Source organism: Dryobates pubescens, chromosome 21, assembly GCF_014839835.1.
Source record: "Dryobates pubescens isolate bDryPub1 chromosome 21, bDryPub1.pri, whole genome shotgun sequence".
NCBI classification, from domain to species: domain Eukaryota; kingdom Metazoa; phylum Chordata; class Aves; order Piciformes; family Picidae; genus Dryobates; species Dryobates pubescens.
Genome location: NC_071632.1, coordinates 11,007,456 through 11,034,438, shown reverse-complemented (window position 1 = coordinate 11,034,438; position 26,983 = coordinate 11,007,456). Strand labels below are relative to the sequence as shown.

Sequence of the window (26,983 nt, the reverse complement as noted above, 5' to 3'; positions counted from 1 at the left end):
ACTTCCCTCATCCTGCTGGTCACACTTCTTTTGATGCAGCCCAACACACATTTGCCTTCTGGGCTTCCAGCGACCATTGCTGGCTCACATGGAGTTTTTCATCAGCTGACACCCCCAAGTCCTTCTCCTTGAGACTGCTCTCAAGCCACTCCTTGCTCAGCCTGGATTTGTGCTTGGGATTTCCCCTATCCAGGTCTCCTACCATTTTATATCTCAATCACTGCTGATTCTCACCTTCTGCCTTCATAACTGTCATGGTGCTGAATGCATGACATACATGGCTTGGTCTGCAATGGAGCACACCGAGTGTGAGCCAGGAGGGAAAGGGGAGTGGAGTGACTAAACACCAAATTACCTGCCACAATGATGTGCCACCATTGCAAAGGGAAGCTATTCTTGAAAATGGACTTCCAAAATTATTTGGATGATTAAATTTTCTTTCTTTCCTTTTTTTGTTCCCCCCTAAAGAATCATAGCTCCCAAATGACACCAATTGCCTTTTTTTTTTTTTTTCTAATTGTGGTTTCCAAATGACACCAGGAAAACTTAGCTGTTTAGATTGCACAGGAAAATGTACCCAGCTGTGGAAATAGAGGATGATTTGCCTTTGTCTCAGTTTATCCCCAGGAAACCAGTTTTTTCATCCTAGATTAATTCAGCATTATGCACCATTACCTCCAGATTACTCAAGCACAACCAGCACCAATAAACTATAATTAAATCCACTCTTTGTCCCAGGCACATCAGACTAACCCAGCAAATTTGCATATAGATTACCTTGCTGTTTGTCTGCTTTGCAAGATTTTGCAACGTGGTGTGACCAAACCAGCTCCTGGCCTGGCAGACACACGTGCACACACACACACTGAGACACTCCTCGTGCACAAAATAAACAGCTTCACAATGTCTGCTCAGTGCCAGGGATGCTGTTACTAGCACAATGAACAGATCCCTTCCCCTTGTCGAGGGCTTTCAACTTTGGAATATGAAATAAATCACAAAAGGTCTCATCCACATCCACTGCATTTCCCATATGTTGTAGTAGATGGTGAAAGAGAAGATCTACAGGGAATAAAGCATTTGCAGGTGCAAAGGTGAGGTGACTGTGGGGAGCCAAAGCACTCCAGCTTGCACACTTGCTGTGTGTGGTGTGCCATATTACTTTCTCTGAAGGAGAGAGATTTCTGTTGCCTTGCTGTTCCTCTTCCAGAGGGTGGTAGGGAAAGCCATGCTGCTACATTCTCCTGCTGCCTCGGCCTGGAGGAGAGGGACAGAGCTGCCTGACAGATGCAGCTTTGAGCAAGGGTCTTCTTTCACACTTGGCTACCCTTTCCTTTCCTCTTTTCTTAACACAGTCCTCCACATACAAAAAAGATTCACTTTATCTGATGTCAAAGTGAAGGGTGGGAGCTTTACCTTTTTGTAAGCATTACATTTAGGCTTGTTCAGCAGTGATATAGAACAACTGAATTTAAGAAGGTTATAGCTCAGCACAGGCCAAGTAGCTGCTGGGAAAAAAAGCCAGTTTAGTAGCCCCAAAGCCTATGGATTCCTGAAAGCCAGCTCCATCAGAGCCTTTGTGCCAGACTGCACTCAGCCTCAGGACCTAGCCACATCAGTTCTGGCTTGCTGCACAGGGACAGCTGAAGGTGACCCTACTCTCTGACACCAACTAGCCAGTTGTGTCAGTTGGTCCCAGCTGGGCTTTCTGCCACCTGAGAGGAGCTGATATGAGGAAGAAACTTCTTTATTCAGTTACTGGAGTTGTCTCTTGAATCATCTTGAAAGTGAACTCTTGAATAAGCTCAGGAAAGCGATCTCTCTTTTGGTACTAGGCACTGTGACGTGCTTCTAAATTGTTTGTGGCACACCACCCTTTCCCCCCAGTATCTTCTCAGCATCATGGTGGTTAAGAAATAAGGAAAATGCACCCCATTTTTGTTCTGAGCTACAGTATAAGCAAAGGGATGCTGATGTAATGGGAAGAGATGATAAGCAAGGAGTATTCACAGCACATCATGCTTCTCCAGCTTTAGAAGGAACGTTCTGCAGGATGGCTCTGCAGACAAGAACATTTATATCTGAGCTAGGTTAAAAGAGCTCGTCTAGGTGCAGCTCCAGCATCACAGGCTGCAAAACCTACCCCAGCCTCTGGTTAAGCATCTTTCCAGTGTGTTCATGATGTTGCTGTTGCTGCACAAGCACCAGCACCCAAGACAGCTTTAGCTGAGTAACCCAAGTATGAGGACTGAAGTTGAAATTAAATGGCCATATAAAGAAAAAAAGAGAGAGAGAAACAGGACAGAGGGACCTGCCAGCTCCTGATGAAGGTATGTTAGCTGTGGAGAAATTTCCACCTTGCTTGAACTGAACTGAGCATCCAAACCCCTTCAAGATTCCTAGGATAATAAATGTTTACCTGTTCAACCTATTGCCTTTTGCTCACTGCACCTGTCACAAAAGTAGTCATTTCATCTTGAGATCTTTATTCTCAAAATATGGCAGGATGAGAAATAATCTCAAGGATAATGGTTTGTTTTCCTTTGACATCTCAGGATAAGTGTCTCCCAGCAAGAGAGATATTTTCTTCTGGGAAACCTCCATATAAAACCAGACAGGAACAAAATGTGACTACGTGTAATAAATGGTTCTGTGCTCCTGTCCACACACTTTTGTGTCACCAAGCATCCAGGCAGAGAGACCAACATTTAACTTTGCTCTTTCCCTCAGCTCACAGACCTCAAGATGTATTACATCCTCAGCTCCAACCTCCAAAGGGAAGAGAAGGCTGTGACAGAACTCACCTCAGCTGTGTGCCTTCAAAAGGACAACAGAAAGAATTCAACTCAATGTACAGAAAATATAATAAATATGAAATTCTCATTGCCCTCAGAAAGCCAACTTAAGTGGGAAGCTTCTCACTTTGAAGATACTTGTCCATACCTCCTGACCAACTCCAGCCACTTACAGCTGTTTAAAACCCAGTCTGAAACAGAGCAGGTCACAAATCTATCAAATGCTGCTTTGTGGGGTTTAAAATGAAGATCCCTGTAACATAACCTATTCATCACTAGGTAATGTTGCTCAGGTATAAGGATCTTGTCAATATGATGTTTACTCTAGTACACCACAGACACATTTTAGAAGCATCAGAGCAAACACTTTGGCTAAGCAGGCTTCATACATTTATAAGCCTGTTACATATAAAGCTTTCCCTAGTGAGCTTTTAGATCTTGTTCTTCACATTTCACACTGAGGGTACACAGCCAATAAAGCAAGGATTTCAGTTGAGTTGGGAATGTTTTGTAAGCTCTTATTTATAGCCTGTCTCTATTCACAAAAGCCAGCAGTAAGTCCAGGAAACCTTGTGAACAGTTAAACATATTGCTACCTACACTTCAAAAATGGTGCTTTTATTTTCCCCTGAAGAGCATGTGAGTATTTGTGACCAGTCAGATATTTCTTTGACCAGTCATCTCTTTAGAAAAATCAATCTCTGCTTATTTTGTAAATCAGCTCCACTTTTCCTTTCTTTTTCATTAGAAGCTGTGTTTTTCAGAATCATTGCTTACCTGCTCACCTCAGAAGGCCTCACCCCTGTTTTACAAAGCAAAAAAGGATAAATGTTTTGGGTTTTTTGGTTTGGTTTGGGTTTGGTTTTTTTCAGAGCTTTTAGCAGAACAGTACAGCATTAAAACTGCTCATCTGTGTTAACGAGGTACATCTGCTTCAGAAAACAAGTCTGGGTCTATAAACCACTTCTGCTTGGCCAGGTGTAAATTAGGCTAGCAGACATTTTGAACCTGAATAAAAAAGTGCTGTAATTATGCTGCTACAGCCAGAAATGGGATACTCTAAGTGAGCTCTGATGTGAATGCTTCCTGTACTCTTTTTATCCTGGGATAGCAAGATGCTTCTAATACCTTGTTTGCCTTTAAATAGAGAGAAGAAGCAACAAGATTATCATCTGTCTTTTACACAGTAATCTCACCATGTTCTAAAATCCATTTTAATGACAGACAGCAAGCAAGGTCTAATTACTGCAACCTCAAAGCCTCATTTCTGCTATCTGAGTTAAGTGAAAAGCAAGAGATTCTTCTCCTTTCCTGAAAGAAAGTAGACTTCCCAGCCTTTCTGCAGTGCTATTACCTGGAGAGGCAGCAGTGAGATACTTCAACAGCAAGTGCTGAGTCTCATGAGGGGGTGAACAGTGTATTTTGCCCTGCTGCCACAAATAGTTGTGCAATAAAGCAGACCATCGGAGATGAATATTCCTGCAAGATTCTGAACCTCAGTTTAACAAACCACTCAACAGGTATGACTACACTGCAGATAAAAGGTAGACATGCTTTTTAGCATATGTCCATAGTGCTCTTAACATCAGCCTTGGAGACAGGCAGTATTTTTGTCATACATCTGCCTTGTGTGCCATTTATCCATGTGTTGTGAGGCCCCACCTGCAGTATTGTGTCCAGTTCTGGTACCCCCAGCATAAGAGGGACATAGAACTGCTGAAGCAGCTCCAGAGAAGGCCACAAAGAAGATCAGAAGGTTGAAGAACCTCTCCTATGTGAACAGGCTGCAAGAGCTGGGGCTGTTCAGCATGGAGAAGGTTCCAGGGAGACCTTAGAGCAGACTGAGTACCTGAAGGGAGCCTACAAGAAAGCTGGGAAGGGACTTCTTACAAGGGCTTGTAGTGATAGAACCAGAGGGAATGGACTGAAGCTTGAGGACAGGAGATTTAGGCTGGAGGTCAAGAAGAAATTCTTTACAATGAGGATGGGGAGACACTGGAACAGGTTGCTTAGGGAGGTCATGGATGCCCCTTCCCTGGAGGTGTTCAAGGCCAGGATGGATGAGGTCTTGTGCAACCTGGGCTAGTGGGAGGCGCCCCTGCTTATGGCAGGGGAGGTTGGAATCTTTAAGGTCCCTTCCAATCCAAATCATTCTATGAATCTATGTGTCCAGTCATCTGAACAGTCACTGGAAGCATATTGAGCCTCCTTTTGAAGACAAGTTTATAGATGCAGTGTAGATACATATCACAGGACTGCCTGACCTTAAAATTGGGGTTCATAAGGTACGTTCCTGCTCAGTAACAAAGTGAAGAATTAAACAGACATGGCTTTGCAGGAGCTATTCTACCTCACCAGGGTCCCTGAAGCTTCAAACTTAAATGTGTTTACACGTAAAAGAAACTCTGCACAACATTTGCAGCAGAGTTTTTTTGGGGTACACCTTACCTTTAAGACAAAGCAGTGATCTGTAGGTGCCTTATATTTCACTTTGTGTTGAGAACCGTAGTAGACGTTCATATTCTCAAACTGAAGGAAGCACGCCAGGTCCCGTGACGTCTGCAAAGCAGAGCCAAGTACATCACTGTTAGAACAAGCTGAATGTTGGTGTGAAACTCATTAACAGGCCCTTTTTTTTTTTTTACTGTCATGCAGCTGACTGAAGAAAGGTTATTGTTAGAGTGTGCATTCTTAAACTAAAAATCAGAAGAGGGTCAGTACCTGTTAGGATAAGAGATAACGGAGTGCAACCTTTTGCTGCTGTTCTGGTTTTGCTGTGCTTTATGGCTTTGTGGGAAAGCTTTGGCTTCACAGAATTCCAGAACATTAGGGGTTGGAAGGACCCTCAAAAGATCATCCAGTCCAACCTGCCAGAGCAGGTCACACAGGAATGTATCCAGGAGGGTTTTGAATGTCTCCAGAGAAGGAGGACTCCACAAACTCTCTGGGCAGCCTGCTCCACTCTGCTGTCACTCTCACAGTGAGAAAGTGCTTCCTTATGTAGACATGGAACCTCCTCTGCTCCAGCTTGCACCTATTGCCCCTTGTCCTATCATTGGACATAACTGAGCAGAGCCTGGCTCCATCCTCCCAACACTGCCCTTTACATCTTTATAAACATCAATGAGGTCACTCCTCAGTCTCCTCTTCTTGGAGCTAAAGAGACCCGGCTCCCTCAGCCTTTCCTCGCAAGGGAGATGTTCACCCCCTTAACCATTAGCTTACCACTAATCAAACAGAACACCCTAGTAAGAAAGAACTTGAGTGAAATAGACCTAGGCCTTGCAACCACACCCTTCAAATTCTGAGAAAGAAGGTCTGGGGTTGTAAACAGTTAGGGAAGCTTGTTTTTCTTTGCCACAAGTAACAAACTCTCAGCAGGAAATAAACACAGGGTTTCACCCCCTTTGGTTTGTCATTTCTCAAATTTCCTGGCATCATTCCTTTTGTGTTTATCATAACATTTGCTTGTTCTCTACCTGTTGCTAAAGTAACAAGCTTTTGTTGCTGGCACACTTGTCAGCGCAGAAGCTTGCACACAAAACATAACTTTTGCAATCCTCTGAGTGGAAATGCAAAAATGGTCATGTTGTAAGGTCACTGTCAGCTAAACTGAGAAATCAGGAAATTGTGGGGGGGAAAAAAAAGAAGAAGAAAGAGAAAAACCAACCAAACCACACCACACCCTCTCCACCTCTGAGAACGGGGTTACAGTTCTCGCTGAGATGGCTCTCTAAGCTGTTCTGTTCTCACTGTTACAGTGTGCCCTTGAGTTAGGTTTATTTACAAAGTGAAGTTCCAAATAAGATTTGTGGGGAGAGCAAGTACTCCATACTGTATGCAGACAGGACTTGTCTCTCCATTGTGTCCCCTGAAGCTGATGTCAGGGATTTTGTCACTGGCAGTGTTGACCTGGGATTTTCTAACAGTTTAAGTTCCTAAATGTGCTCAGATCCATGCATCATAATGAGCTGTTCCTTCCCCACCCCTCCTTTTTTCCTTTTACTTTCCCCTTTTATTTCCTTTTCCTTTCCCCTTCCTGTTTCCTTCCCCCCCCCCCCCCCTTCCTTTTCCCTTTTCTTTCCCTTTCTCTTTTCATTTCCCTTTTCTTTCCCTTCCTTCCCATGGCCATCAAGGTCACTGAATGCAGTTGTTAATTCCTTCTAAGGAAGGAACACATTTTTATGCATGGTCAAAGGCATTCATTGGCAGTATTTCTACAATATTAACATGAGAAGCAAACAACCATCAGAAACAATGTTTAAAACAGTATCTGCAATTCTAACTCTGTTCTTTTGTGACCTTTTCCATTAACAGCATGGCTTTGAATGGGATACAAGTAGGAGAATGCTGGAGAAAGAAATGAAGACAACAGTGCTGATTGGTGGCCTGTTTTGTTAACAAAACCCCCAAAGCTGTTTGTGCAAAGTGATGTGAATGTGTCCCTGTGTTTTCACATTTGCAACGTATTTTAGAGCCAACATGAAGTGCCAACAGTGTGTCAGACTCCTTTGTTTTTTATAACATGTGAAAACACCATTACAGGATGAGTTTCTGAACAGCTGCAGCAGCTGAAGATACTACTGTCCACCAACTGTTTCTGTGCCTCAATGAAAGATCACTCTACCCATAACTGAATGACTGGCAAGGTGCATGTGCATTCTTCATGCCATCCTGCCATGGGATCGACCCTTGCAATTTAGGGGCTTTGACTGAAGAGCTCTGCTGCAGTGCTTCAAGATGTTTAGCACCCTCACTGCACCCTGCCCGTGTACCAGAGGTTACTGTCTCCACAAAAAGCACGTTACCTGAGCCTCAGTTGCTCAATACAGAATCCAGTAACTAAAATAAATCTTCATCCAACACAGCTTTGAGCTGAGATACTTGACTTTCTCTGGAAGGGCTGAGGCATGGAGATGTGGGGTTTTTGTGGGTTTGTTTGATTGTTTGTTTGTTTGCTGTAGGAACAAACATTTGTCTATAGTAACATTTTAAAGAGACTGTAACTATCTCCCCAAAAGCCAGTCTCAAAGTTCTCGGTCTCTGTGTGTGGCTGAGTTGGCAATACTGTGAGTTTGAAGCAGTCACACAGTTCCTTGAATCGGCTCTGTTACAGGCAGGGTGGTTGGCACACAGGCTCTGACCACCAATACAGTATTAAACTAAAACAAGGTTTCATCTGTTCCAAGGTGACTGCATGGCTCCTTCCTGAGCCTATGTTTGCAGTCTAATAGCTGAGAAAAGAAAGCACTTTCCTCATTTTCACTATGATGGAAAGTCCCTGAAACAGATGATGAAAAAAGGCTGGGTAAGTATCAGTGTATGCTTGCCCTGCTTTGGCACTGTGCTACCAGCCATCAGTAGAGGCAGGCTACAAGGAAATGTCCAAGATGAGATCTTTCATTTGACTGTTGTTATACTCTTCCCACCTTTAGTGACCTCTAAATAATGTCCTGGTTCCTAATTGATGTGATGTTATATGTGTGGGAAATGTATGTTGTTATCTCAGGGTCTAGCAGTCAAAGTAAATTGCTGTGAAAGCAGCAAGGTGATCCTGGTCTGTGTTTCACTGGGATTTGGTGCTAAGAACAGGGCACTGAAGCAGCAGCACAACATTCCTTTACAAGCTATCAACTTGGGGGGGGGGGGGGGGGAGGGTGAGTGGGTGTGTGGTGTGTGTGCAGTGTTTGACTTTATAATTTAGTCAGTGACTAGCAGAACAGTGAAGCTTCAGAGCACAAATCATGACAGTAAAGCTCCAGCAGCAGCACCACAATTTTCAAACATGAAGCACTAGCAGAGCTGGAAGCAGTAACAGAAGTGGTTTTCAGAATACAAAAAACCCCAAACAAAACAAAAACCAAACACACCCCCCACACAAAAACAAACCCAACCCAAAGCAAACAAACCCCAAAACAAAAACAACACAACCAAACACCACCAAACCAACAAAACTGCAAGCCCAGGAGCTACCATCCTATCCCTACTGTGCAAATGAGAAGCCAGCTGCCCTTGCATGTGGACCCCTTTGCTTTCCTAGTGCTGGCGATTCAGACTCTTTACATGTTTTGTAATACTAATAGTGCATTTGATCCAGTCAGGTGGATGCTTCTGTTTCACTTTTTTCTACACAAAGGGCAATCTTAAAAAGCCTAAAACTGCCTAAAAAGGCATTCTCCAGGTAAAGATCACCCAAGGAAAAAAAATCTATAGCATTTCTGCATGCTGGTCACTACTGCAGAAGGTCAATATTAAGGAAAGTCAAATTCCAGCTATTTTGAGCACTCTAAAAATATTCTTCCATGAGGAACCTATCTATCAGTGAAGCATTTTGGCAGCATGACACCAGCTGAAGGGTGCTGTGCTGTTTTTCTTTCCCCCCACTGACTTCCCAAGGAGTGCTATTTCATTAGTGCTTTTATCTACCCACAGAAATCGAAAGGAGAGAAACGTGACAGGATTCAGCGACTACTTTCTAGTATTTGCACAAGTGCTGTAGTCAGAGTTAAACCAAAAAAAAAACCCCAAACCCTCTCAGATGCACCAGGCAGTGCTCTTAAAAATGTCTCCTTGGGAGTTCTTCTCTTTCACCCCCGTGAATTGTTTTATTGCTCAAAGGATTATTTAGCTTCCTGACCTTGGTTTTTCCTTTGGGTACATAATAAATTCCAGAAGCTCGCAGAAGAAAGTAACGTCTCTTCCAGGACTTTTTCCCATCTTCTTTTAAATAAAGGGCCCCTTCAAGCTCTGGCACAACGACAGATGTCCCACAGAAGCTTTCCTGTGCAACAAGAATAATAATAGACAAAATAAATCAGTGTAAGCACAACCCTATTCATAAATATCAGCAAAATGCTCCCTTTTAAAACAAAGGCATTTCCTGTGCCAGCGAACATAGGAACATGGAGAAGGCAGTTACCAGGCAAATGAACACCTTAGACAGGCAAAGGCAACTTTTCTAAGCTAATGTGGCAGCCTGGCTGTGCAAGTTGGGTGCTCACATTGTCAAAGAAGGCTTGCAGAAGCTCAGTCCTCTGAAGGGTCAAGCAAAAGCCTACAGAAGGTTTTTGTTTAGACGTAGATATGCTCAGTTTAAAGCAATAGAACAGCTGGTACCGCTGCTGTGGGTTTTTCTCTACTGCTGTATCTACAGATTCTATAGAAAAATACTTCCACAGGGAGAAACTGGAGACTGCTTAGAGCTCTGTTACAGCTAAAGAACAAAAATTTCCCCTCAGTCTTTGCTTTCCCTTTGAAATCCAAGTTAGCCTTTACAACAGTGTTACAGCAAATATACTTCATTGTTTGCTTGAAGGACCCATGGTTGGGTAATTTTTGATGCCAACACACTTAGCACTTCATGCTTTCATTTAGAATTTACCAGGACTTCTGCTGGTTGACATCTGCTGGTGCCTTCATGAGATGTACTAATTTTGAAATGGGAAGCCTCAGGCACCCAAGAACAGCATTTCCTTTGTGAACTTTCACCAAAGTCAAAATGCTTGCCAGGAGAATTGGGATGATCTGGATTTTTATCCCTCAAACATACAACTGAAGTAAAACTTCAACAGGAAAGGCAGGAGGCCAAACAGACCTTCTGGGAAAGTGCAAAGCTGTGTTTTCTGCTGTTGCAGAGCTAATAGTTTGAGATGAGATCCATTTCCAACCCAAAAGGTAATTGTTTGCTGCTGATCAAACTTTTTAACAACCTAAAGTGAAAAGGGCTGGCCCAAGGGTGTGGCACAGCTATTTCTTTTATTAGTATTTATATAACACTGCTTTTATCATTTTCATGGCATTAACCCTTCACAGAAACATTAAATAACCCTCCATGGCATTGAGATCTACAACAACAAAATAATTCTCCGTTGTTTAATTCCTCTGTAGGGGATGCAATCTGCACTTTTCACGGTGAGCAGCAGATACAGAGGGGAAATACACATCTTGAACCTTAGACACAAAGACACAAGTCATCACAGAACTTCCTGTTGTTACACGTTTCCCCACAAAGGATGAAATGGTGTCGTGGCAGAGCAGATGCAGCGGGTGGCAGAGTTTGTGTGACGTTTGCATCACCAGCCTAGAAAGCTGGCTTACCTCCAGTAAAGCCTCTTTGTTTTTATCATTCATCTCCTTGCTTTCATTCTTCTCTTTGCTTGCCAAGTAGAAATTCTGATTAAAACACAAACAAATTTGATGTTCATTATAAAGACAGCAATGCAAGTAACTAGATCACTACAAATCCATTCAACAGATACTCAGTCTTTCAGTGCTGAGTACCCAAACCGGCGGATTCAAGAAGCAGATGCTTACAGACTCGACTCACAGCTGTCTGCTCATGAGTTTTAATGCTTTATTTTTAATATCCTTCAGAAGTAATGCAAAGTTACTTTTGCCTATCTGTATGTACAGCCTCCCAACAGTTTAAAAACACTGGCTTATGTTTTAGTCTGCTTTTCCAGATCGATGGCTTTGAGTTTTTCGTTCCAATTTTCATGGCTTCCTACCTTATTACAGCCAGCAGAACATACAACATTTTATTGCATGCTGACATGCAATGAGCACAGCAAAGTATCAAAAGGCTTGGCAGCATTTCTCCTAACAACCTGATCTGGTCATAGGCACACTTCATTTCTCCGGCTATAACTCAGCTCATCATTGTTATGTGCCGAAGCCTTCAGCCAGAGTTACTACCCTCTGCTTTCAAACCCCTGCTCATGCTCTGCAAAATGTTTTTATGCAGCGAGGAAGGTATTTAAAAATCTAGAAGAAATCAGAACTGAGCACAACAATATCTTGGCAAAACAAAAACCTACACTTTGATGTGATCCTCCCTACTGGTGACAGAGGGCTGCGAAGCTGCAGCTGCCCTCAGAGGACCCAGTGCCTGTCTGCCCCTCCAAACAAGGCAGCACAGCACCTCATGCATGCACTTACCAGTAAAAACGAATTCACCTGCTGTTAAATGGCAAAACCAATTCTGCATTCATCTGCACTCTACAGATGGATGAAAGGACAGCACTTGGACACACAGGCAAATTCGGGAAGGGGGAAGGTAGCTCAGGAGCATGCTAGGACTTGTGTGCTGGAGCATGTGCAGTGGCTTTGCTCAACAGCAAACATGGCCAGAGGGCAGAGCCCGGCTGCCTGCAGCTGGAAGCAGATAGTTCAAGGAGCTATGTCATGCATCAAGCAGCATTTGGATCCGTGGGCTTGAGGCCAGAATAATAGCAGTCAGTGTTCTCACATTTGATAATTTTCTAAACCAAAGTACAGAAGAAGAGGAGCTTGGCTTTGGAAAACACCTGATGCATGGGACAGCCTTACCAGTTTCCCTGGAATTAGTCAAAAAGCTAAGTTTGCAGAACCAAGGGCATAAACCAAACACCATTATCCAGGAAACAGACAACATTGTTTAAAACCCAACAAGTTTTGAAAGCTGTCCACTTAAAAATGACTCCTAATTCTGTAGCTCTTCAGAACTGCTGAAGAGTTTAACTGGCTTTTCATCTCTCCCCGTTTTTTTCATGCCTCAGGACTGTGAGATTGTGGCAATGTCTTTACATGGATAGATCTTCACGAGGGCTAAACTGCAACACAAATGCAAACATTACCAAAAGTTAAAGGAGAAGTGTGTAAATGAAGGAACATGCTGTTGCTACAGTACAAGAAAGAAGCAAACAATCAGCAAACCTGCCCTGCCAGCATGCCATGTTTACAGCAACAAACCTTATCTGAAGTGCAACTCTGCTCTTCCACACAACCACATCTTCTTTTTCAAGCAGTGCTGTGAACAGCTCTCTGCCAGAATGCAAGCCTTGAAACAGATGGTTTCTGGGAGGGGGCACCAGGAGTGGAAGAGATGTGGATGACCTCAAAAACAGTTCTTTAAAAACTGCTCTCTTAAACATTCATCTTGTCAGACAGGGAACATCAGAGACACAGCCACCTGCAATCTGCCTATGCTGATGCCATGTCTGTGGTGTGAATGTGAGAAAAGCAACTTGGACATTCAATACACGAGACAGCTATGCTGGGAAATACAGCAATGCTCCTCTCCAGGTTATGTAGCAGCACAGAGCTGGCTCCAGGCTGCCTGGAAACAATTTCAGTCCATTGATGAAGGCAATCAAACACTAAGGACCACAGCTTCATTACTACATCTGAAGACAGCATTCATAGAGGAAAACCCTCAAATCTGCTTAAAACAAAATACACTTCAAAGTGTGCTCTCAGTACAACCTTACAACAATGCTGCCTATGTAGTCCAAAATTGTAGGTCTGGCTGAGTGATGCTTCACTTATCTGGAAAAAAAGATAACTGTTCTGAGCAGCTGCAGCCAAGTCCTCTGCACATATACACCAGCTTTTCCTGACACAGAGCACTGGCACAGCACTGCTGGCTTGATGTTGACAAACTCACTTTTGCATTAATGAAGGTGTGAAGAGAAACCACAGAGGGCACTGTTAGGCTGGGTTGGGCCTTCAGACTTTGGGATGCATTTGGAAAATTAAGGTACATGGAAATTCTTAGCCTTCTACTTCTATAGATCATTATAAAGACACAGTACAACCCCCAAAACCACACAATGAAGATTTACTACGGCAGGTACACCATATCACTGTCCCAACAAGGCTTGGCTCATCAGCTTTACTACCAGTGGGGAGAGCACTCATCTGGCTCCATCAGCCTTCAGTGCACTGATAATAAGAAAACAAAGCTCCTCTGATTACAACTGATTCACATTCAGGCATCTGGCATTTATTCAGCAGAAGCACAGACCACCCTCTACTGGCATAATCAATAGTAAAGAAAGTGCATAATGATCTTCATGCTGGATCTCTAACAACACAGAGATCTGTCACCTAAACCAATGTAACACAGACATACACTGTCATCTTCCACTTGTCAACATTTCACTTACTACTGTTTGCCTCCTTTACATCTGCCCTGAAATCTGGAAGTGTGTGGTACTTATGATTTGTCAGTGGTTAAAAACCTGGGGAGTAGACTGCACACTGTGTGGTCTCCTATTTTTGATCAGAAGCATCAGTCCTATAGGAGGCAAACCACATGTGTCCACAAGAGGTCATTCCAAGTCCATTAGTCAAAGGTCATGATGAAAGGCAAGTTCTTTCCTGTCAGAGAACCCCAGCAGGAAAGGCATGTTTGGTTTGAGACGTCAAGTCAGTACTGGGACAAGCTACAGGGCAGCTCTCTGCATATGTCTACAGGTTTGAGCATTAAGTTCCAAAGACAATGTCTTTCTCTTCATAAAGAGCTGAGCTTGCTTGCCAGGATGGATTCATCCTCTTGGGCTGATAACAGGAAAAGTAAGCATAAGGGGATGTTTGAGCAAACAAAACAAAGCATGCTGGCACACTCTGTCATGGGGTTTGCTTTGCTCACGCTGTTTGGGTTAGTGCTGCAGAGATGAGCAGTCAAGTGATTTTTTGCTGCATTATTTGCTCTGCCTACATAGCCAGAGCACCTGAAGCTGACACAAAGTCAGTTGCCCTCCCATGTCATTCAGCCTGACTCAGATCAATGCAGAGCTCCTGCAGCAGTTTTGACATGTACTGCCAGCCAGCTATGACATGCTTAGGAGACCTTACACCCACATTTCCCCTTGTGCTAATGCAGTGGCAAAACTAACCAATGACCTATCTATGGCTTTACTTTAGCAGGAAATTCCATATGCTCAAAAGAAAAATTATGTAAAGATTTTATAGCCAGCTTTGGTTAATGTTGTACTCTGCACTGTAAAGTACCATTAGTCTCTGTAAACAGCCTTTCCACTTAGGATACAGCCATCTCCTTGAGTGGAAAGGCAGGGAACAAAATTCAGGCTGTATCTCTCTACTCTGTATAATCCTCAAACAGTGGAAGACAGAAGATGTTTTCAATAGTTTCAAAGAACAACCCTAGGGGCATGGAAGCAAACTGAACCTGAATCATGGTAGAAACAGTAGCCTTAACTACTGCAATGCCAAACTCTCTGACTGGTGTTTCATGTCTCCATACCTGGAAAAAACAGTTTCCTAAATGTGAGAGTATAACTCTCATCTTTTATCATACACAGCCCCATCCAAGCTGCACTGAGCACATTGCAAAACATAGGTGCTCAAGACAGCATCCTCCCTCTGCTTCCCATTTGGTTGTATTTTTACCTTCGAGTTATTGAAACTCTTTTTCCAGAAGATCTGCAAGGTCCACAGCAGCATAGATCAGACAGTGTGCAGCAAACAAAGCAGCTGCTCCTTGCTCATGACTACCTTCTGTGTGCAATGAGCTGCCTCTTTATGTTCATCCAAAGTGCACCCAGAATGAGGTAAGAGCTGGCCAGCTCGCAGCTCATGTCAGCCCATTGCAAGTGTGTGCTGAATGCACACAGATTGTGCAGAAAAAGCCCACACAAACAGAACATGGCTGTGTCTGCAACATGCTGTGTCCCCAGTAAAAAGGCACAGTAAAAATATACAGAAGATACTTGTAGTTGCTCTGAAGATCACAGATGTAAAGAAATACACAAAGCTAACAGCAAGGCTATTCTGAAGCCCTGAAAGCTTGATTTTTCAACTCTGGTGACTTGATTTTAAAATGTTTGGAAAAAGTAAGTCAACAGAGTTGACCTCTCATGCCTTGAGGATGATGGCCTTCATCATCAAAGAGGGGAGGAAGGTTGAACAAATGAGAAACATGCACAGGCTAGGAGACAGTTAACAGCAAAGCACGGAGTAAGCTGATTAAAAGTCACGTGCAAAACGGTTTGAATCTGTAAAGACTGTTTCTGTGTTATAGACCCAAGGCAGAAAAAGAAGACTATTTATTGAAGTAGCATCTTCAGCTTGCAACCACACCATGGGCTGAGATACACTAACAAGAGAGAAAAATGAACATTTATTAAACAGTAGGAGTACAGTGAGAAACACTTCCCAGTCTCACTTGTGTTTCTTGGCAGATTTGCCAGCAGACTCAATAACCAGGTTTCCTTTCCCCTTTCTATGTTTCCTTCCCGGGGTAACAGTGGAGACAAAGAAAAACCTTTATGCATAAGGGTGGCTAATGTGGTGAAAAGTAGATGTATCACCTGGTAGACACAGGTACAGTTTCACGGACTTAGCCATGCAAGCATGAAACTCACTATAGCTGTCCTGCTATGAAAGATGTTGCTAATTCTTACTCCAGCTGACTCTCATGCTGTTTAATCATAGAATGGTTTAGGATGGAAGAGACCTCAGAGATCATCTACTGCAACCTCCCTGCCATGGGCAGAGAAACCTCTCAACTAGACTCAGATGCTCAAGACCTCATCCAACCTGGCCTTGAACACCTCCAGGGAGGAGGCAGCCACAACCTTCCTGTGCAGGCTATTCCAGAGTCTCACCACCCTTGTATTGAAGAACTTCTTCCTAAGATCCAGTCTAAACCTATTCTCCCTCAGCTGAAGACCATTCCCTCTTGTCCTATTGCTAGATACCTTTATGAAAAGCCCCTCTCCAGCCTTCCTGTAGGCTCCCTTCAGGCACTGGAAGACAGCTAAGGTCCCCCTGGAATCTTCTCTAGGCTGAACAACCCCAGCTCCCTCCGCCTATCCTCCTTGCTTTTCAGAAGAAATAAAATGTCAGTTCAGTGAATGGGTTGTCCATTGGAGCATATAGCTCTTGCTTTTAGCTTACATATGAGAGAGTCCTCCTCATATATGTAAGTGTTCCCTGTAGAGATTTTAATTCATAGTGTGGAAAGAGAATGAAAAGCAAACCCCTCCACTTGCATGTGGTATCAGTTTGAATTTATCCTCTCTGCTTTTACCAGCAGAAGAGAAACACAGGCAATCAAAATCCATGTAAGCAAAAATCAAAGAGCATGGCCAGCAATTGCAGGCAGGAGTTTAGATTCAGCTGTCCCTTGCAAACAACTCTCTTTAAATGAAGCAAAAGCATTTCCTACGTTTTTCCTATTTTAGAGTCTCCTCTAGGTGAGAATTATTTTTCCAGCTTTTTGCAAAGAGGTGTTCAGAGCCAACAGCTTTTCCTTTCAAGAGTCAAACACATCATCACTGAACTGTATGACAAAGCATCACCTTTCCTATGTTACAAAGGTTTTCTTTATTTGGAGATGTGTATTTTTGTTTCTCTCCTTAGTCACAGACCTGTGACGCTCCAGCTCTGTAGATGAGTCACTGATGTCATTCATGGAATGGTCTTTTACTCTGAGTTCCCTGCAGGGTAAATTATATCACAGGGAGGAAAGAGCAGAAGCGTGCCTGACTTGGTGAAGAGGGGACCAGCTGAGGATTTAGCTGATGCATTTTTCTAGATGTATTCCAAATACTTTAAGAAATTGTTTTCAGAAGCAAAGCTGCAGAAAAACGTCAGAGCATGCAGGACAAGAAGGGCAATCTTCACAAAAAGCCACTGGCATCAGCTGGGCAGCATGTTGCTAGCACAGAGAGGATAAACCCTGCATTTCAGAAGCTCAGATCCCCCACAGAAAATAAAAACATGCTTCAATAATCCTGTTCTTTATTCTATACCAGATATATAACCAGCTCCCAGAAAGAAACAACGAATCTTGGCACAGGTCACAGACCACCTCCAGAAGTTCACTTGCTTTAGCAATGCATCTGGACATTTTGATAATGAGATTTTTTTAAAAGCATTTAATTGCATCCAACCTCTGTAATGACAATTCCATATCACTAGTTTCTCTAAGACTGTATTGTAGGCACCTGGTTACATCTTATTTTTTGTTTATTCCCCCCCCCCAAAAAACAACAAACCCCACCTGCACATTACAAAACTGTGAGGTCTCCACAATTTCCAACAGAAACCTAATAGCAGCCTGCCAGTACCTGAAGAAGGCCTACAAGAAGACTGCAGAAGGACTGCTTACAGAGGTCTGGAGCGACAGGACAAGGTGCAATGGTTTGTAATCAGAGAAGAGCAGATTTAATTGGATGTTAGGGACAAGTTCTGCACCACAAAGGTGGTGGAACACTGGAACAGGTGGCCTAGGGAGGTAGTTGAGACCCCATCCCTGGAGATATTCAAGGTCAGGCTGGGCAAGGCTCTGAACAGCCTGCTTCAGTGGAAGATGTCCCAGTTGACTGCAGTGGGGTTGGACTAGATAACATCTGGAGATCCCTTCTGGCTCAACCCATTCTATGATTCTATAAATAAGACCAACACAGAACCCAGCTGCTGCTGCACTACTGCCACTGGCTGTCAAAGGAAGCATTCTACAATTTCTGCTCTCACAAAGTGAGTTTATGAGGCAGTCTTGACTGAGCCAGGAGGAGGAGGGTAAGCACACTCAGACTACGGTAACAGAGCACTGGATTTCAGTTTCCCATTGCTTGCACCTTCATTTCCTTGAGTAGTTAATTAGGTATCATGCTCCCTGTCCCATCCCCATGCCTCCCAGGCATTTCCTCTTGGCTTCCCTTTGCAGGGACTCACTTCAGATCATGTATTTTACTTTGCTTTGTTATCCAGTGTGAGCTCTGTCTCTACACTACTGCTTTTCTGCCAAGAAGCCAGCCCCCGATATGACTGCACCATTCTGCCTGTCTCACAATGTTTGCATTTACTAAGCCTGACAGATGGTTAGAGTTTATTGCTGGCAAAATATTTCAACAGTGTGATAGCTGCAACTGATCCAGTTTCCTCAGGCTGTTCATTTTACAGTTTACCACAGAAGGACTGAAGCTCAAGGACTACAGACACGTCCAGATCAAGCTCAGTGCGTCCTGAGATGGGAGGACAGAGCTACATTTCTGATTCTGGTTTAGGTCATCTTTATTTCTCAAGTTCATTACAATCACTGTGCCCAGAGCCTTCAGCAAAGATCTAGGTTTCATGGGAGGTTCACAGCCTTGCCCTGAGACACTTGATGGGAGAACACTGCTAGGGTACAAATCCAATGCACAACCACACCTCTGCTGCTAAGAATGATCCTGTGCCCATTGTGTATGCTTTACTTCCAAACTTGGCTTTGCTGTCTCATGCTAAATATCAACAGCAATCCATGCACAGGGTGGGGTAAGTTTTCTTTCCCTGACTGGATACTCTGGATACTTGTTATATCAATGAAGGCAACTCCTACCTGCAGGTTTTGTTTGAAACACTGGCTCATTCCAAAAAAAAGAAACTTGGTGACATTTGCTGCCCAATTACATACTTGACTCATTGTTTTTTTCAGCAGTTCTCAGTTGCTCATTTTTCTCTTGCTGCTCTCAGGAACAAACCAGCTGCTCCGTGAGCTAACAGATCACTGGAGGTGTTCAGGAGGAGACTTGACAAGGTGCTTGGTTGCATGGTTTAGTCGATTAGGTGGTGTTGGATGATAGGTTGGACACTATGATCTTGAAGGTCTCTTCCAACCTGGTCTGGTCTGGTCTATTCTATTCTATCACTTGCATGGGGAAAAGATCCAGTGCCTCAGAATCCATCAACTGCATGTGCTAGGGTTTTGACCATGCATCACAAAGACATAATTTTGTGTACACATCTATCCTAAATAATTGGGCACAGTTCAGTTTGCAGGCTCTCTTTTTACAAAGCATGTGTAAGTTACTCTTCACCCAATTCTTCTCCCCAGCCTAAATGAAATCCAGGTAAACTCTCTGTGGTACTCAACATACTCATTATAAGTTTCATGTACAACTGGAAAAAAAAAAAAAAAAAGGGCCCTCAAGAAAAAGTTGATTTCCATCAGTAGAAATAGTGGAGAAAGTGTACTAATAACAAGTGCCAGGTTTTTACAGCTGTGATGTCTCCTCCCTGTTCTGAGAGCAATACCTAAGCAGCAGCCTGTGCTGGTGGAGCGCTACGTGCTTCGTCTTTTACCACTGCAGATGGGACTTTAAAACAGTATCAGAAAAGAACAAACAGCACTAATTGTCAAATCCTTGCATTCAGCATTCCAGGTTGGGTTGGGTTTTTTTTAGGGGAAAGTACGAGTTTTGCTTCCTTTAATTCCAAACGATCAGGGCTGAAAGCAAATGAGTAACGCAACAGAGAGTGCGCAGACTAAGTGACAGAATCTTAGGCCCTTACCCAAACACCATGTTGGCTTACCTGGGGATTCTTAAATAAAGCATATTTTTCACTTTTTTCCAAAAACAGAATCTTATTCTCAGTGTCTCGAGTCCAGCTAGACAACACTTCAACAACATTCTCATGGTCTTCAAAAAGCCTTTCTGGAGAGACAGAAAAGGTAGTGTAAGGCTCAAACTTCCTCAAAACTGCAACTGACCTCTCCTGAGGCTGCAGAAATTCCTGAGCAAGAATGTAATCATTATCTGACGTTCACTCAGAGCTGGAGAGCCCAGCTCTCTTCTCCACCACACAGAAGGGTGTGAAACCACATGAAAATAGTGTCATGTGGAAGGGCAAATCAGCTACAGAAGATGCCTTATGTAGCTGCAGCATGCTCCTGCATTCCTCCTGCATCTCTGTGCTGCTGCCTGAAGACCATAAAGGATGGATACAGTGACCCACCAAGAGGAGATGGTTACACCCATGTTTGCTTTCGGCTTTTAAGGTTTGCAGTATGACTGGGGGGATTATTCACTTTGACTACTGAACTGAAACCCCCACCCCCAAGCCTAGCAAAACCATTCCCTTGTCTTTTTACTTATTGGATCAAATGAAGAATTGCTTTTTGTGTGCAGGAAGAATTCTGTGCACTGAAAATCCAACTATTTGTTTTGAGCAACTGGATTGAAAAACAGAAATAGCAAACCAGAAGAAATAGGAACCAGAAGAAATAGGAAGACAGGTTGAGAACTGATATGAAGATACACTGTCTCATCCAGCATCTCTGCAGTTAACCTCACCAAAGATGTGGGAGACCTAGTGGTAGTCTCTCCCTTCCTGAGCTGATCTGAACACAGACCCTCCACCCAGGAAAGCCAGTGGGTATGCTGGGGTTATGCAACTCTGGTCTCTTCTTCTGTGGTTTCACTTCTGCAGAGCAGCTGAACACAAACCCCAAACCCCTTTTGGAAGGAAAAGGAATTAAGGTCATTTTGTAGAGACCCAAACTGCATCCTTCTGCAAATTCAGTATGGGAGCAAGGAGGTCAAATGCTGAGTATGATATGGGCAGTTCCAGAGGAACAGCTACACTCCTACTGCAGTGGTCTGTGGTGATTGCATCTTCAATAGCCTGGAGTGGCCTAGTGTAAGAGGACACAACAGAACATACATTTTGGAGGCTTTCTTTAGCACTTTTTCTTACTTTAGACAAGGGTTCAGTATGTTCCATCTAAACTAAATGTCGTCAATGAATTACACGAAATGAGATTAGCTTCGGGGCCGCTTTGTATGTACACAGTAACTGTTAACAGCATGTGCAACATAATGCTTTTCCTTTAGCAACTGTTACTTTTGCAAAGCACTAGAAATATAAAGCATTAAATATAAAAACCATGTGATGGTTTGAAGGGTAAACACCATCTTATAGTCCAGGACAGCCATAAAATAATTCTGAGGTCATACCACTAGTTACTTAACGCTAGTGTCTGCCACACGTCCTTTTGGGCTTCCATTTCCATTTCCAGGCTTTTCTTGTATGAAAGGTGTGATCTTGTCATCCTCAGGAGGGTGTTTTATAATTATTGTTGTTACAAAATAATGCCAAATCTGGATGCCTGTCATAAGGCAATGCTCTTAATAAAGCAAAATACATGCTGGTATTGACAGCCCAGTGTTGTATTATCATCTCTCTCTAAATCATAAGGCAATATCCGCAGAGCTGCAGCCCTCTTAGAGAGTAATATCCTGTTCACAACTACACATAAGAAAAGTATCACGAGTGAAAAGGATTAGGAATTACTGAAAAGCTTCTCAGACAGGCTTGTTTAGGCTCGAGGTGAGGAGAAAGTTCTTCACAGAGAGAGCTGTTAGCCGTTGGAATGTGCTGGCCAGGGAGGTGGTGGAGTCACTGTCCCTGGAGGTGTTCAAGAGGGGATTGGACATGGCACTTGGTGCCATGGTTTAGTAGTCGTGAGGTCTTGGGTGACATGTTTGACTTGTTGATCTTTGAGGTCTTTTCCAACCTTATTGATTCTATGTATGATTACATTTGTTTGTCCGGCACATAATGCCTGCTGACAGCACTTCAGCACTGCATCCTCTCTTCAAAAAGTGGAGTTGAGTGCTGCTGCATTTGGGTCTGTCACCACCTTGACAAATGGTGATATTCATATGGCCCCTTCATTTTGTGTAAAACAGAATAATGGAAATGGTAGTGGGCAAGAAACCTTCAGCAGCTCACAGAGCAGACAAGCAGAAGACTCACTTCTATAGCAAGAACAACCCAAGTACATTCCTGCAGCATCCCTCAGACTGTGATGTTCCAAGAGCAGAGGACACACGGGCAGGAGATGCTTTCAAGATTACCTAGAGCACAGAATGCACTACATCTCTCTGCTGTGTGCTCTGTCACTCCACCACTTACCAATTTGCAGCTCTGGGTACATTTCATACAGGCACCAGTCAACGTTGCAGTCACAATGGGTTTTCTCAAAGAGGTTGTCTAAAACATCCCGTGTCACCTGACGCTCGTCCACCATCAGGGACTTCGTGCTGTTATCATTCATGTGCACCTTGACAACAAGCTGAGAACAGAGGCACAGAAGAGTCAGTTAATTTCAGAGGCAAAGCAAAAGGCTAGCCTAAATCTGCTAACACAGATAAGAAAGATTAAGGCTGAAGGTTATTAATGATTCAAAGGCACCATGTCCCACAGTGAACTGAGGGAATGAAACAGCTTGAAAGCTTTCCCTCTAAAAAAAAAAGAAAAGAAAAAGAAAGAAAAGAACCTTGTCCTGTGCATGGCTCTTCAGGAAAGGTGAAATTGCTAAGGAGAAATTAATCTCTTCTCTAAATCTACTGGATGTGCAATTAAGGAAAATGCTTGATAGGGAAACCAAGCAGAAAAGGACAGAGTGTCCTTAATGCAAGCTGGAAATGCAGAAAGTTTAGTTTTAAATAAGAAAAAGAACAGAAGAATCTTGCCATGCCAACAGACCTACCTGAAATCAGAGTGCATTAAGATGGGCAGTAGTCCAATGCCCATCAATAAGCAAGCAGATGAGTTGCTTACAGTGACCAAATTAACCTAAGTATTTGTTAAATGACAGCGTCTGCCTCTTTTCAGAGAGGAACAATGCAAGAAAATGCTGAAGTACAGAAAATATGGTACAGCACTGGAAGTACATTGTAAGTGAAGTATTTTAAATCCTACACTAGCTCTGAAAGCAGAAGAAAAAAAATGTCTGCAGGATCTGTACATGCAAAATGGAACTAAACTGGTGAGCTGGGAGGACTTCTGCATGTAGTCTCCAAATAGTCTCCGAGTAGCTCCTGATTTTAAAGTATGTGCATAGGAAGCTTTGGTACTATCGAGACAAGCTGTGTTAACAGCCAGGTAGAAACAGAGAATGATGATCCCAAAGAGATTCCCCCTTCCATGCAGATCTTTGGGGAAGCCAGAGGCTGCTTTCCTGAAATCCAGGGCTGTGAGCTTGCTTTTCACCATCCTCCCTGGCTTCTGCCCTTCACTTTCAGTAAAAGAGAGAACCATGTTTCTGGACAATTCATTAGTCAATGCAGAATTCAAGAATGACATGGTTATTTCATTACAGTGACATAGACACAGGAAGGTTAAGCCTCACTTCTACCCCAGGGTTCCAAATATTCAGGGTGGGGAAAAACAAGGCGGGGGAAGAAAAGAGAAAATTCTTCCAAATGAAGGTTTCCTCCCAAAGGAGAATTGCTCACATTGCAAGGAAAAGAAGGTGAGCACTGAGCAGTCATATGTTTAGCTATAGGGCCTTCTAACACAACATTGGTGAAATCCTCCCAGTGCATTCTCTCAATGCATTTGTATTTTCACATGAACATACAGGTTGTGTGGGAACCATCTCTAGTCTGGACACTCCCAAATTTATCGGGAACTTCAATTCTTCTTGGAGGCTTTGCAGGACCTGGTCCCAGGCACCTCCCATCTCCTAACTGAGCAAGACTGTAAGGTCAACTGTCTTCTCTTCACAGCCATTTTTCAGATTTACTGAACATAGAATCACAGAATTGTTTTGGTTGGAAAAGGGCTCTCAAATCATTGAGTCCAAACATCAACCTAACACCACCATGCCCCTTAAGTCACATTCCAAAGTGCCATGTCCACATTTCTCTGCAGATTCTGTGGAGCTCAGCTGGAAATCTAGCTTGGGATGAGTGGGTGTAATTACACACTGCTGCACTGTGCAGGTACTGGCTAGAAGCTTGCTAAATTGTTGTTCTAAAATAATTTCTATTATCCTTGTACCTTGCTACACTGCTGTGAAAAGATTTGGTAAGAAGATCCTCATTAACTTAACTGGGATTAGCTAAATCCACATCCACTGTAGAAGAAAATTTGAACACTTCTGGAATCAGCACTGCATAAGCACACAACATTTTTATGCCTCTTCTGTTTTCTCTAAAGCACCCTCTCAGAACAGTGGGCTTTACCCCAACATTGGGGCATAAAAAGGCAGAGCCTTCCAAGCCCTCTTATATTTAAGTCCCTCAAAGGTAGCATCCTCCCAAAGACTTCTCTTCAGGCAGGTGACAAGACAAGTTACAGACAAAATATTCAAAAGCCAGCAATTTTAGTAAGACGTTCATTATGGAGAAGAATGATAATAGCTACTTAGTGGGAGATTCTTATGGTAGCATTTCAGTATTTTAAGGCTCACCTTTCTAACTTTGGCTTCTTTCAGTTTCTCCAATGCAAGTTTAATCTTGTCAGCCTTAGCCTGTGCCTCTTGTTCTTCCTGAAAAGACACAAGATAGTTGGTATACTTCCTGTTAAGGAAGGCTAGCAGTTTGTTTACTTGAAAAGAGCTGTTTCTTCTTGCTTGTATCCATACCACAAGGCTTGTCATGGGAAACTTCACAGTTACATGCAATCCCCAGCTTTCCTTGAGCTCCAGCCAAAGCTTTGGTTTACAGGTCCAGCACTTTTGTTGCCCATTCATACAGCTCTTACAAGGTCTGTTCCTCAAATGCTACAATAATGGCTGAAAACTGGACTCTTCTTTTTCTGTGTGAGTTACAGCTGATGCCAAAGACAAGATGAAGGAAGATCTAGCCTGAATGGAATGGGACTGTAGATGCAGCCACTTGGAAGAAAACTCACCTTTCAGCAGGGTTCAGTGAACTAGAGTTTTTAGGGTCTTACTGAAAACTTGGCCTGCAATGACACCACTTAGAATTGTACACTTTCTGCCAGGTACACTCATTTAGTTGAATTCTTTCACTTGCCACTCACTGAAAGGAACAGCTCCTTAAACTGCATGATATCACACCTTATTATTCTAGTAATGGACCTAGTCATATTAACATAGACACAGTTAGGTAGAGCACTCAAGTTCATTCCAGCTTTTGCTGAATTACACAGTAGGGTTCCTAGAAATCCAGTATCACCCAGCTCTTCTTTTACAAAGCAGCTGCATTAATGTTACTGGCACAGGTTTCTACTCAGTTTTAGGTACATATACCAGATGCCAGTGCCTACATGTTGGTTCTGCGACTGGTGTACAGATTGTGACTGTCACTTTTTGCCATCTCTCTTCCAGTAGTCTCCCCCAGTCACATACAGAGTTGTAGAAGGACATTTTGGACAGCAAATAACTGCAGTTCCTGAGCTGCCTTGGACTGTTAGTACTAGTGCAGGGTTTGGTTTCTTTCCAACTTTAAATGTCTGCTTCTTCTATTGAAACATGTATTTCTTGCCTTCTTGGTGTACTCTCCCTGCTGCTCTCTCACTTTTGCACTTTCCTGTGTTCATGAGGGGTAGAACATTGTGCTGTGGTACTCAAAGGTACACCCAGTTCCCAGTCATTGGCTGTGGGAGAAGATTAATGCCCTGCTTCCACACAGGATTTTTCTGTGTTAATTTCAGCCTCCATTTTCTACCCCAAAGTCATAATTTTAGTGGTCTTTGGACTAAAAGAAACCCAGGATGGTTGCAACTAATAAGAGATACACTTGCAAAAAACTAGGCATTAAGTATTGCCTCCAGTTCCCTCTTACAGGGATATCATGGAATCACAGCTTAAAAAAAACAACAGCTAAGTTTATCATACTCATCTCAAGCTCTGAGGTAGGCTCAACCATAAGTAAATACTCCTGACTGATGTCCCTCTTGCTGTGGTAAACATCTTTTGTTTTATCACTGGACAGGCATCCTTTAGGATGTCAAAAACACAAGGTGAGGCGTGTGCAATCTGAAAGAGAGCTTCAAGCATATAATCCCAGGCAATCAATTATAAAAATGCTTGGTATTTTTTTTCCCCCTCCATATTTCTGTAAACTTGCATTGCTACAGCTCAGAGGTGCTTAACTTCAGGAATTCCAAAATAGCTTCTGCAGTTGAAGAGAATCTGTTGGACCGAAGTGGCTCTCGCAGAAAGGTTGGCTGTGCTGCAGAGGGAAGGCAGAGCACACTGTGGCACTCTTACCATCTCAAAATACCTCTTGGCAGGAAGCAGGAAAGGCATCTTAACCACAGTGGTTGAGTGTGGTACAAGGAGGCTTGCTGCTAAAATTTTTAGGCTTCACCTACATGAGACCTGCGTTGAACAGAGTTTAACACTGTAGAAATCTGTGCAACAGAGCCCTCACCTGAGAGCCTCCTTTGGTTGCCTAACCTTTCTCTGTCTTAATGTTGAAAAGGAAATTATGAAAAGTAAATAAACTATCAGATGCAACATTGGCACACTGCCTAAGAAATGCTTTGATGGGCCACAAGATTTGGTTTTCCACTTCAGTATCTTCACCGTGCTTTTTGGATCTTCAAACAAGAGCACATAAAACCCATCCAGCTAATGTCACAAAAATGAAATCTTCTATAGCATAGACTTTTTTTTTACATGGAAAAAACTTAATGAAAACTTATGAGACAGCTCCATGCTTCCCTGAAAGAAAGGATGTAATTCTTAATTTGTACACAATTGGAGGTTAGAGAAGAGAGACTTAGTATCAGAGCTGCACTGGGAATAATTGATACTGTCTTTATTTGACTATAGACACCCAGAAGTGCGAAGCACAACATTAGCCTTGGCTGGCTCAGGGTTAATCCTGGTTAACAGGAACATGGATTTTGATAAAACCATATGCATTCCATTTACA

At 43.0% G+C, this 26,983-nt stretch overlaps 1 protein-coding gene across 1 annotated transcript in view; it reads right to left on the bottom strand.

Moving 5' to 3' along the window:
- APBB1IP (amyloid beta precursor protein binding family B member 1 interacting protein) overlaps nt 1-26,983 on the bottom strand; it is a 43,938-nt gene that overhangs the window by 12,748 nt on the left and 4,207 nt on the right. Inside the window, exons 4-9 of the mRNA XM_009898553.2 lie at nt 24,547-24,624; nt 22,263-22,422; nt 19,878-19,999; nt 10,893-10,967; nt 9,433-9,576; nt 5,244-5,354 (exon numbers count right to left, since the gene is read on the bottom strand). Coding sequence (XP_009896855.2) covers nt 5,244-5,354; nt 9,433-9,576; nt 10,893-10,967; nt 19,878-19,999; nt 22,263-22,422; nt 24,547-24,624 — 690 coding nt within the window. The remainder of the gene's footprint in view (nt 1-5,243; nt 5,355-9,432; nt 9,577-10,892; nt 10,968-19,877; nt 20,000-22,262; nt 22,423-24,546; nt 24,625-26,983) is intronic.